The sequence below is a fragment of the Dromiciops gliroides genome, chromosome 3 (assembly GCF_019393635.1).
Source record: "Dromiciops gliroides isolate mDroGli1 chromosome 3, mDroGli1.pri, whole genome shotgun sequence".
NCBI classification, from domain to species: Eukaryota; Metazoa; Chordata; class Mammalia; order Microbiotheria; family Microbiotheriidae; genus Dromiciops; species Dromiciops gliroides.
The window spans coordinates 443567455-443579584 of record NC_057863.1 but is presented as its reverse complement, the minus strand read 5'-3'; the positions used below and the strand labels follow the sequence as shown (position 1 = coordinate 443579584).

At 39.5% G+C, this 12130-nt stretch overlaps 1 protein-coding gene across 4 annotated transcripts in view; it reads left to right on the top strand.

The window, feature by feature from the left end:
• The window catches only part of GAD1 (glutamate decarboxylase 1), a 57742-nt gene extending 55315 nt beyond the window's left edge, over positions 1–2427 (top strand). For all 4 annotated transcript variants that reach the window (XM_043993130.1, XM_043993129.1, XM_043993131.1 and 1 more), the window contains one exon: positions 469–2427. In XM_043993130.1, the coding sequence (XP_043849065.1) occupies positions 469–642 (174 nt within the window). In that variant the 3' untranslated portion in view covers positions 643–2427. The remainder of the gene's footprint in view (positions 1–468) is intronic.
• The last annotated feature ends 9703 nt before the right edge of the window (positions 2428–12130 follow it).

Below are 12130 nucleotides of genomic sequence, written 5' to 3'. Positions count from 1 at the left end.
AACAATAGCTATTAGCATTTATATAGTGCTTTAAGGTTTAAAAGCTATATATAAATATATGTATCTTATATATGTACATATATACATGTATATTTATATGCTAATTCATTTGAAAAACATCCTTAAAGGAGGTCAGAGGGAGACACAGACAAGCAGATGGCTTAGAAACTAAAGAGTTGAATTTATTATATGATTTTTAAAAACAAAAGCTCTACTTATATTTTCAGTTTCATATATAATCCTCATTTTCTGTTCTTTGAATATTGGAATGTTTGTATTTGTTGGAGAGAAACACAGGATCATGGATTAAACAGCTAGAAGGGACCTCGGACACAAATTTAGTTCAACCCCCTCATTAATCTGTCAAATCAAGAAGAACAAAAAATAACAATGATTCCGTTTCCAAAACAAGCAAAAAAGAGATGTTAAAGTTAGCCTTATATGTTGTTTTGTGTTCTCTATCACAAGGTGGCACCGAAGATCAAAGCTCTAATGATGGAGTCTGGTACAACCATGGTTGGATATCAGCCTCAAGGAGACAAAGCCAACTTCTTCCGGATGGTTATCTCAAATCCAGCAGCTACCAAGTCTGACATCGACTTCCTCATTGAGGAGATAGAAAGATTGGGGCAGGATCTGTAATAACAGTGGGCAAATCCTTTTTTGCTTTCATGAACTGTTTTCCAGAATGGGTTGCTTCATACCCAGTTCTAGAGAATACACTTCATGGAAGTTTCGTTTCTAAATGTTCCATTCTCCTGTGGCGCTCTAGAACAAATCCCTATAAGTTGCTGAAAACATATAGGCCATTTTACTGAGGGGGGGAAATATATTATTGTGACGTGTACTGCTAAACCTTATTTAAGCCTGTTCATTGTAGTTAGCAGGAAACTAATAGGTCTTAAGAGAAGTTGCAGATGAAAAATTCTTTACAGTATATATGTACAGTTATATATAACTATATATATGTATAATGAGTAGGACCTTAGTAACAAGCAGCATGTTTTCCACTTTCAGAGAGCCAATTCTTCCTTCAACAGTTACTGAGGAGGGGCTAACATGCTGCAAACCAGCTTGCCAAATGAAAATAGGAAAGCTTTTATAAAATGATACTTCTGTAGGTATAAAGGAAAATACTATTTAGCAGGACTTAATCTTACCCTTAGTTAGAATCTCCTGCTTGACATAACAAAATAGGAAAAACCAGAGCTATTACTAAGAAGGAGCAAGAGAAGCTTTGTCCCAGGATGCTAACATTTACAGGGCATTGATGGTACTTGTATTCCTTCATCAGGTAGAAACAACTGAGCCTAGCACCTACTTAGGAAGAATAATTAGTCAAAATAGGAAGCTGTCAAATAACAGTAGCTCCCTCCCCCAGTCGGCTTGAATCCCAGGTGAGCTTCTTTCAAGCCACTTTATGCTCCATTTCCAGGTAATGACCTCACCACCAGCAGCTTCTAGGTGTCCTGGGGTGTCTTCTCCCAAGGGATCCTGTGTCTTGAGATCTAAAGTCTTTCTCCAAGGGAAGTCTTCCTCCCACCCGCCCCACCTGCCCCAGTTGAATTTATCTTACTGCTTGCCCCAGGCACAGGCATCTTTTGTTGCTTGCCCTGAGCTCTAGAACTGCTAGTTACAGCTCTGGGAAAGGCACTATCTGCTGCCCAAATAGCCACACCCTCTCCATTAGTGTTGTAGTAGGAGACAGTAGTAGCACAGTCCTTGTTAACAGGTATATTCTTGCTGTATTTTTAGAGATTACTTTGTGTAGATTGTGTATATTATTGTTAAATGACTGGGGGGGAAGGAACACGTCATTAATGGTTTCAATAACTGTTCAATTGTAGGTATATGAAATATTTGCTTTATTTATATGCAGAGATTTACCATGTTAAGAGGTGTCTTGTATTTTCTTCCATTTGTAATGTATCTTATTTATATATTCCTGGAGTAAGTTTGAAATTATGTTTATGGTATTTTAGTGTATTTGTGAGCCAAAGAGAAAAGAGTAAAATTTAGTGAAACTTGCATTTCTATTAGAGTGCCCTTAAAAATAATCACTTAAGGATCATTTTCCTCTCTGTAAAAGGAATTCTGATATTGTACATAGAGTTGAGTATATTGAAATCCCTTTACTTCCATAGAACCTTCACCTTTGTTACCCTTAATGTTTGGCTGTGTGTCCAGTTTTCTGAATGCTTTTCTAGTAACTCCTGGCTAACAACCAGGGCCTTGTACCTTTGTAGTAGATCAGGACCAAGCTCTGTGACTAGCTTAGCTAAATTCTATGGCAACATTTTTGAAGATCCTTACGGATTCTAGGGGAGCACTGACCAGGCTCACCGCTGTTTTGCAGAAAGAAAATTTTAGAGTATCCATGAGGGAAATGAATAAATAAAAATGTTCTCCCTGGAGAACTTGGACAGAGTGGTTTGCCAGTTTGTCTTTTTAATTGAGAGAGATGTTTCCAATTGCAGTCACCTGGGACACCTGCAGCTCATTCCGTTCCCATTAACTGACAGACTGTATGGCTAATTGCCTGCATTTCCCCCTCATGATCAGGCTAAATTTCCATTCAATGTTAAGCCAAAGTCCCAGAACCACCTAGGGACTGCAAAATTTTATTGTACCCGGTCACTAAAATTTGTTTATTTCAATATCTTGGAAAGGTTTTCCCCTCAACTCATTTTCCATTTTGCAGTGAGGCATCTTTTATTGGTGATTCTATGAAAGTTAAAATCACAGAATAAGATAATTTGTCCTGTCCAGCTTGGGTCTGGTGGTTCTAGTTTGTGTAGGTAACTTCCTCCCAGGAAATGATGATATAATTTTGAAGAGGTCCGGAAAAATAATGAATAAAGTTTTGTTCAGAGGGGTTTTTAAAAAACAGATTTTGAATTTACGTACTACAAAATCCCAAAGCTTTCTGGATATTTGCATGTAGCACCTCTAGGTAAGCAATTCCCTTTTTTTTTTCTTTTTATGAGATATTTTATTTTTTCCGTTACATGTAAAGATAGTTCTCAACTTTTGTTTATACATGCTTTACAATTTCAGATTTTTCTCCCTCCCCCCTCCCCTAGACAGCAGGTAATCTGATATAGGTTATATCTATATATCTATATACATATACATATACATATATATATACACACACATATATATACACATAATAACATTAATCCTAATTCTGCATTAATCCTGTTACAAGAGAAAGAATCAGAGCAGTGATGCAAAACCTCAAAATAGAAAAAAAAACACAACAGCACCCAAAACAAAAGAAATAATATGGTTCAATCAGCATCTATACTCCACAGTTCTTTCTTTCTTTTTTTTTCTTGGATTTGGAGATCCTCTTCTATCATGAGTTCCCTGGATCTCTTCTGTACCAGTGCATTGGTGAGAAGAATATAGTCCATCACAGTAGGTCAACACTCAATGTTGGTGATACTGTGTACAATGTTCTTCTGGTTCTGCTCATCTCACTCATCATCAGCTCACGTAAGACCCTCCAGGTTTCTCTGAACTCTTCCTGCTCATGATTTCTTACAGCACAATAGTATTCCATTGTATTCATATACCACAACTTGTCCAGCCATTCCCCAATTGATGGGCACCCCCTCAATTTCCAATTCCTTGCTACCACGTAAAGAGCAGCTATAAATATTTTTGTACATGTGGGTCCCTTTCCCCCTTCCATGATTTCTTTGGAAAAAAGACCTAAAAGTGGGATTGCTGGGTCAAAGGGTATGCGCACAGCTTTATCGCCCTTTGGGCATAATTCCAAATTGCTCTCCAGAATGGTTGGATCAGCTCACAGCTCCACCAACAATGCATTAGTGTTCCAATTTTCCCACAGCCTCTCCAACATTTATTATCTTCCTTTTTTGTCATTTTAGCCAATCTGATAGGTGTCAGGTGGTACCTCAGAGTTGTTTTAATTTGCATCTCTCTAATCATTAGAGATTTAGAGCATTTTTTCATATGGGAATAGATAGCTTTGGTTTCTTCATCAGAAAACTGCCTGTTCATATCCTTTGACCATTTCTCAATTGGGGAAGTAAGATGTAATTTCCTTCCTTATCTCTTTTAATGAGATCTATTTTTGCCTGCACTTTGTCTGAGATAAGGATTGCTACCCCTGCCTTTTTTACTTTAGCTGAGGCATAATATATTCTGCTCCAGCCTTTTACCTTTACTCTGTGTGTATCTCTCTGCTTCAAATGTGTTTCTTGTAAACAGCATATTGTAGGGTTCTGGTTTTTAATCCACTCTGCAATTCGCTTCCGTTTTATAGCAGAGTTCATCCCATTCACATTCACAGTTATTATTACTGACTGTCTATTCCCCTCCATTCTATTTACCCCCTTTGTACTTTTCCCCCCTTCTTTCACCCTATTCCTCCTCACTGACGTTTTACTTCTTACCCCTGCCTCCCCCGATCTGCCCTCCCTTTTTATCACCCCCCTCTCTTTTCTTTACCCTTTTCTCCCTTGCTTTTGTCCTCCCTTCTATCAGTCCCCCCCTTTCCCTTCCCCTTTTGTTTCCCTAAAGAATGAGTTAAGTTTCTTTATCCCAATGAATGTATATGTTATTCCCTCTTTGAGTCAAATCTAATGAGAATAGGGTTGAAACCATGTTCCCCCCTCCTTTCTTTCCCTCTATTATAATAGGTTTTTTTCCACCTCTTCATATGATATAATTCATCCCATTCCACCTCCCCTTTCCTCTCCTCCCCATAGACTCCCTTTTTATCCCCTTAATTCTTTTGTATCATCACATCAAAGACAATTTATATTTATACCCTCTATATAAAGTCCTTCTCTCTGCCCAAATACATTTACAGTTCTTAAGAGTTATGAGTATTATCTTCCTGTGTAGGGATATAAACAGTTTAACCTAATAGGGTAATTTTCCCCCCCTCTGTTTACCTTTTTAAACTTCTCTTGAGTCTTGTATGTTGAGATCAAATTTTCTATTCAGTTCTGGTCTTTTCACCAGGAAAGATTGAAAGTCCCCAATGTCATTAAATGTCCATCTTTTCCCCTGAAAGAAAATGCACATTTTTGCTGGGTAATAGATTCTCGGCTGCAATCCAATCTCCTTTGCCTTCCGGAATATCATATTCCAAGCCTTGCAGTCCTTTAATGTTGAAGCTGCCAGGTCCTGAGCAATCCTGACTGTGGTTCCATGATATTTAAATTGCTTCTTTCTGGCTGCTTGGAGTATTTTCTCCTTCACCTGATAATTCTGGAATTTGGCTACAATATTCCTTGGAGTTTTCCTTTTGGGGTCTCTTTCAGGAGGTGATCGATGGATTCTTTCAATGATGATTTTATCCTCTGATTCTATGATATCAGGGCAGTTCTCCTTAATAATTTCCTGGAATATGGTATCTAGATTCTTTTTCTGGTCATGGCTTTCAGGCAGTCCAATAATTCTCAAATTGTCTCTCCTCGATCTGTTTTCCAGATCAGTTGTCTTTCCAATGAGGTATTTCACATTTTCTTCTATTTTTTCATTTTTTTTATTCTGCTTGACCGATTCTTGGTGTCTCATGGATTCCTTATCTTCCAACTGTCCCACTTTAATTTTTAAGGCATTGTTTTCTTCAGTGAGATTATGCACCTTTTTTTCCATTTGGCTAAGTGAATTTTTTAAGGTATTGTTTTCTTCAGTGAGATTATGCACCTTTTTTTCCATTTGGCTAAGTGAATTTTTTAAGGTATTGTTTTCTTCAGTGAGATTATGCAGCTTTTTTTCCATTTGGCCAAATGAATTTTTTAAGGCTTTGTTTTCTTCAGCTTCCTTTTCCAAGCTGCTGATTCTTTTTTCATAGTTTTTTTGTTTTGCTTTCATTTCTCTCCCCATTTTTTCTTCTACCTCTTGCAATTGATTTTTAAAATCCTTTTTGAGCTCTTCCAGGAAGGCTTTTTGTTCTTGCGACCAATTCACCTTCCCTTGTGAGGCTTCAGATGTAGACAATTTGAGGCTATTGTCCTCATCTGAGTTTGTGTTGGCTTCTTCCCTATTGATACAGAAGCTCTCAATGGAGAGGGCTCTTTTTTGCTTCTTACTCATTATTGCAGCTTATTTATTTATTCTTTAAGTTGAGGTCTGCTCTGGGGGCACCAGGGTCCCTGTTTTGGGCTTCTTGTGCAGGTGCATAGGTGCTGTGTGACCGGGCTTTTACTCTGAGGCCTTTATGGTGTGTGGAGATGCCCCGCCCTGCACTTCCTGTATGATTGTGCTCGGCCAGCCAGGCGCCAGACCCCTGCGTCTGATCCCGCCGTTCGTGGCCCTCTCGGCCAGTGCAGGTAAGTTTTTCCACTGTCCTTCTTGGCCACCAGATTTTTGAACCAGGTTCTGGGAGCCTCAGTTGTTCGGCTGTGGCCTGCAGCTCCTGCTGACTTGCCCCGACGCCCTCGGCGCTGGGTTGCTGCCCTGCGCTGGGCCTCCCTTTTGCCCGAGTCAGACTGACCTTTTCCTGAAGTCTTCTAAATTATCTCTGGTTGGAGGACTGTGTCTCTCTGTCTCTTTGCAGGTTCTGTAGTTTCAGAATCCGTCCAGAGGCTTGATTTAATGTTCGTTTTGAGGGAACAGAAGGAGAGCTCAGGCAGCTTGCTGCTTCCTCTCCGCCATCTTGGCTCCGCCCAGCAATTCCCTTTTGCAAGAAGCATAATGGTATAGTGGACAGGGTACTTGATTTGGAATAATCCTGCCTCAGACATTAGCTTTGTGACTGCATGCCATTTGACCTCCATTTCTTCCTCTGTAAAATGAAGGGTTTTGATCTTAATGGCCTCTAGGGTCTCTTACACACCTAATTTTGTGACCCTATGAAACATTTGCATACAGTTCACTAAGTAGAGAAATGGAATTTTGTGGGACTGAGAAGATCTAAAGGCAAAGATGAATGTTGAGCTAAAGACATGTCCCCCAAATCTTAGCCAGAATCCACAAATGGTTTTGGTGCAATGGAACACAGAACTATAACTCAGGAGACCTGGGTTCAAATTTTGACCCTACCACTTAATTGGTGTGTGGTCTTTAACAGATTTGGTACATTGGAAAGAGTTCTAGATTTGGGTGTTGAGGACTTGGGTTCAAATTCTGCCCCCTTCAGTTATGATCTTTTTGCCTTTGGGTCTCAACTTCTTCATCTAAAAAAGGAGAGAATTGGATTGGATGGCCTCTGAGGTAACTTCTAGCTCAAAATTACTTCAACTGCAGAATTGGCATCTGTTGACTTTTAAATGTAATAGCTATTAGATGATAAGGCAGTGAAGTGGCACACTGGATAGGGCTCAGGGCCTGGAGACAAGAAGACTCATCTTCCTAAATTCAAATCTGGTCTCATGACACTGGACAAGTCACTTAATTCCATTTGCCTCAGTGTCCTCATTTGTAAAATGAGCTGGAGAAGGAAATGGAAAACCACTCCAGTATCTTTGCCAAGAAAACCCCAAATGAGGTCACAAAGAGTCAAACAAGACTGAAAGAAAACATTAGGCGATACAATTGACCTAGAAGGGAAGGTATTGTTTTGGGCAGTATTTTGAGGCACCTTCTGAGAGTCCTTTCTATAGTAAGCCTCTAGGATTTATGCTGTTCTCTAAGGCTTGACGTTCAAGTTTAGGTCCCAGTGGGCAGATTTGTTTATTTGAAAGAAGAAAGATAGTTGGTTCCCAATCCCGAACATTTGGCTTTGAGGTTCCCCCTTCCAAGGGAGCTGCCTCCCATCTACCCCAATTCTACTTCCCCTAGAAGAATATTTCCTAGCAACTTCTCCAAGATGAATACAAGATTCACTTCTCTATATTCTTTTGCTTCCATTTGTCTAAGTTGTGGAAAGGTATAAACATGATCTAGGTTCTTTGGTTCCTAAATCTGACTTTAATTGAGGACACGAGTAGTCCTTCTTTCCTTCCCAAAGTGGCTCTTCTATCCTTTCCTCCTGTAGTGGGCATTGCTTCGGAGTCTGGTCATTTTCAGTCAGGAAGGAATTCCCATTGCTCACTAACCCAATCCATGAGTTTGGAAAAGGATAACTATTAGAGAAAGCTGAAAATTCCAACTGTTTGTGCCATGGAGCCCTTCATCAAAGCATTCAGGGTTAACCCAATATCTCTGACAGACAGACCTAGAGAAAGCCAGGAACCTGAGAGAAGTTCAGAATTTTAGAATCATTTATTCATGGCAAAATAGGTGAAATTATTCAAGAAACAGAAGTGTTCTGGTGTAGATGATGAGGATAAGAAATGAAGTTTTAATTTTTCAATAAAAACTTGCAAATGCCTCCAAAATGGTTCTCTACAAGTGCTTTAGTGATTCATACTCTTCATAAAAAAGAGTAGCTCTTCATCTTAACCAGGAAGACACTGATGACCCCAATTCCTCCTTTTCCTTCTCCTTCTCCTTTCCCTCCCCCTTTTCTTCACAGTATTAAGGTAATGGGCAATTTGGATGGGGGAAGGCATGGAGAGAACACTCTAAATGTGGACAAAGGGAAAGGGAGGTACACCCAAAAAGGGATGAGAGAGACACAGGAAAACTTGGCTCACTTTACAATTTTGCATTGGGCTAATCCTATAGCTGAATCCCTGGTAAAGAAGCAATCTCTGTAGAGTCCAGCTGAATACTCATAGACCCAGAGAGTAGCTATCAAACTCACAATCAATGGGAATGACAAGAATAAGGCTACATGTGAGAGAGACCACAATGAGTATAGGCTGACTGGGACTTTGCCCCAGGCTGACAACATTGTCAGGGCACACTTCTTTCCAGTGGCGGTCCTCTGGCTCAGCAGCAATGTTGATACAATCCAACCAGAAATAATTATAAATTTGGACTCATAGAACTTGAGTTCTAATCCCAGCTCTGCCATTTATTACAGATGGGACCTAAGGCAAGACACCAAATCATTCTGGGCCTCAGTTTCTTCATTTGTCAAATAAGAAGGTTAGACTAAATTATCTCTGATATATCTTCTAGCTCTAGAAAATATTATAATCCTATGATGGAAAGCTTGTCTTCCCTCCACATAAGTTTTCTGTAGCCTGACCCTACTTATCTCCTTCCCCCGGTAGCTTTCCTGGTAGTACTATCTTGGGGTCTCCATCTCCCTGTCATAGGGTATTGTGTCCTGAGGTCTGAATTTTTTCCCCAACATCTGCCTTTCCATTGTCCTCTCCCCATTCCAATTTCCTCCAAGCACCAAAAGAATTCCTACTTCACTTTCTTATATGAAAAAATGTCCAAAAAATGAATTTCCCTGTTGTTCTACTCACCATTGCTGCAATTTTGCAGTCCAAAATACTCCTCCTTCATATAGGTGTTGTTTTCTCATATTAGAATATAAGGACCTTAAGGGCAAGAACTGTGTGGATTTTATATCTGCATGCCAGGCTTAGCACAATGCCTGGCACATAGCAAGTGATTACTAAATATTTTTTCATTCATTCATTCATATTTATTTTGAATCTCTCTAGAAAGAGGTACACAATAATTAAAGAGGAAGCCCTGAGGCCTTCTCCCTATTCAAGGTGTGCTAAGAAACCACTGATTTTTTTTGAAAAACAGAAAGTACTTTGGGCTCTTTGGATATAGTTTTGCCTTTTAATGTTATAATAATAATAATAATAATGATAACATAAATAACAATAATTATAATCAAATTGCCATAATCTCTTATTTCCAGGCTGCATCATAATGACCTCTAGACAATACCAAAATGTCCACATATAATTCCTGTTAAGTAAATCATGCTTAGACAGTGTTAGAGATTCTCTTCTCATTCCTTTCTTCTCCCCAGGGTAATCCTGAGAACAGAACAAACTAAAAAAAAAAATCTTTGCTTATCTTGGTTCTGAGGCCTTAGGGATAAACAGATAAAAGAAGGATGAAGTACAAGATGAGGGAGCTATTTGAGGAAATGTAGATGTCTGACACTTTGGGGCATCCTAATACCAGACAAAACTACTTAGATAGCAGTTCACAACCCGGCTTCCCTGCCTAATATTTGCATGGGTTCAGAGGTGAAACATTTCTGGTTTCCAAAGACAGAAAGTGAAAGGTTCTGCTGGGAGAGAAAAGGAGAGAGGTGATTTCCTTTACTCTTTTTTCAAAATAGTATTTTGGGGGGCAACTAGGTGGTGCAGTAGATAGAGCACTGGCCCTGGAGTCAGGAGTACCTGAGTTCAAATCCAGCCTCAGACACTTGATACCTACTAGCTGTGTGACCCTGGGCAAGTCACTTAACCCCAATTGCCTCACCCCCCCCAAAAAAAAAGTAGTATTTTTTTCTGATTACATGTAAAGATAGTTTTCAACATTCATTTTTGTAAGATTTTGAGTTCCGAATTTTTCTCCCTTCCCTCCCAAAGACAGCAAGTAATTTGATATAGGTTATATATTACAGTCATGTTAAATATATTTCCACATTAGTCATGTTATAAGAAAAGAATCAGAACAAAAGTGAAAAAACACAAAAAACAACAACAAAAATGAAAATAATATGCTTTGATCTGCATTCAGACTCCATAGTTATTTTTCTGGTTATGGAGAGCATTTTCCATCATGAGTCTTTTGCAATTGTCTTGGATCATTGTATTGCTGAGAAGAACATTGTGTGATAATGTTCTCCTGGCTCTGCTCATTTCACTTAGCATCAGTCCATATAAGTCTTTCCAAGTTTTTCTGAAATCTGTCTGCTCATCATTTCTTATAACACAATAGTATTCCATTATATTCATATATCACAACTTGCTCAGCCATTCCCCAATTGATGGGCATCCCCTCAATTTCTAATTCTTTGCCACCACAAAAAGAGCAGGTATAAATATTTTTGTACATGTGGGTCCTTCTCCTTTTTTTATGATCTCTTTGGAATAGAGACATAGTAGTGATATTTCTAGGTCAAAGGGTATGCACAGTTTTATAGCCCTTTGGGCTTAGTTCAAAATTGTTCTCCAGAATGGTTGGTTTAGTTCACAACTCTACCAATAATGCGTAAGTGTTCCAATTTTTCCCACATCTTCTCCAACATTTATCATGTTCCATTTTTTGTCATAGTAGGTGATCTGATAGGTGTGAGGTGGTACTCAGAAGATGACTTCCTTTATTCTAACAATAAAAGTTATTTTAAGTGCCTCCTTCAAACCAGAGAACTTCCTTTTTGTTCTTTAAACCATCCTAGACAAACCCAGTAAGCCTCTTAAACTGAACTCTTTCCCTTGAATCAATGGACGAATCTTAATAGTAAACTTGTATGTGGTCCAGTCATGTCCAACTCTTCATGACCTCATGCACCATAGCATGCCAGGTCCTTCTATCCTCCATTATCTCTCAAAGTCTGTCCAACTCATGTTTGTTGTTTCTAGGGCATTATCCTTCTCATCTGCCCATTCTGCCCAAGGAAGTCTTCACATGCTTGGGGGAGATATCCCCCATCAAATTCACCAAAGGGTTTGAGACCCCTACCAAACTGAAGACCTACGGAGTCATTGTGCTGACCTCATAGTTGTATGACTGTGAAACCTGGACAGAATACTGTAAAGAATTAATTGTTATTTGAGGTTTTTATGACCCCATCTTTTGGCTAGAATTTTTAAAAAAAACCTTGGTATGTGCACCAGCCTGGGGCTCCCCAAACTGAATGGTGCTCCACCCACTGGTTGTAGCTGTTGCCATGGAGCTGGAACCTCATGTCCTCATGTCATCACCATTTGCTGACACCTACATGGGCCTGGCAAAATTATAATGATTGGAAGCCCAGTGAGGGCAGTCATGTGACTGTCAGAGCGGCCAGCCAATTGGCTAGGGGCTGTGTGTGGTCAGCCTGGGGTCTGCTGAGAAGAAGGGAGGTTTTTTCACCATTCTAGCTTGAAGCTGGAAGGTGACAGGACGCTGCTGTGTGTTCTCAGCTGATTCCTAGGAGGAGGTGTGATTCAGGTTGTATAATTTTCCTTTCCCCATTTTATTTCCTTTCCCTTAATCCTACTGATCTTGTTTGTGGTTTTTTTTTTAAGTTCATTCTTGTTAAATAAATCCTGCTCTGTTTTGAGGGAGGCTGTCAGTCTCCTTCCTTGCCCCAATATTGTGGCAAGCCGCCTAGCTAACACTCCCCAAT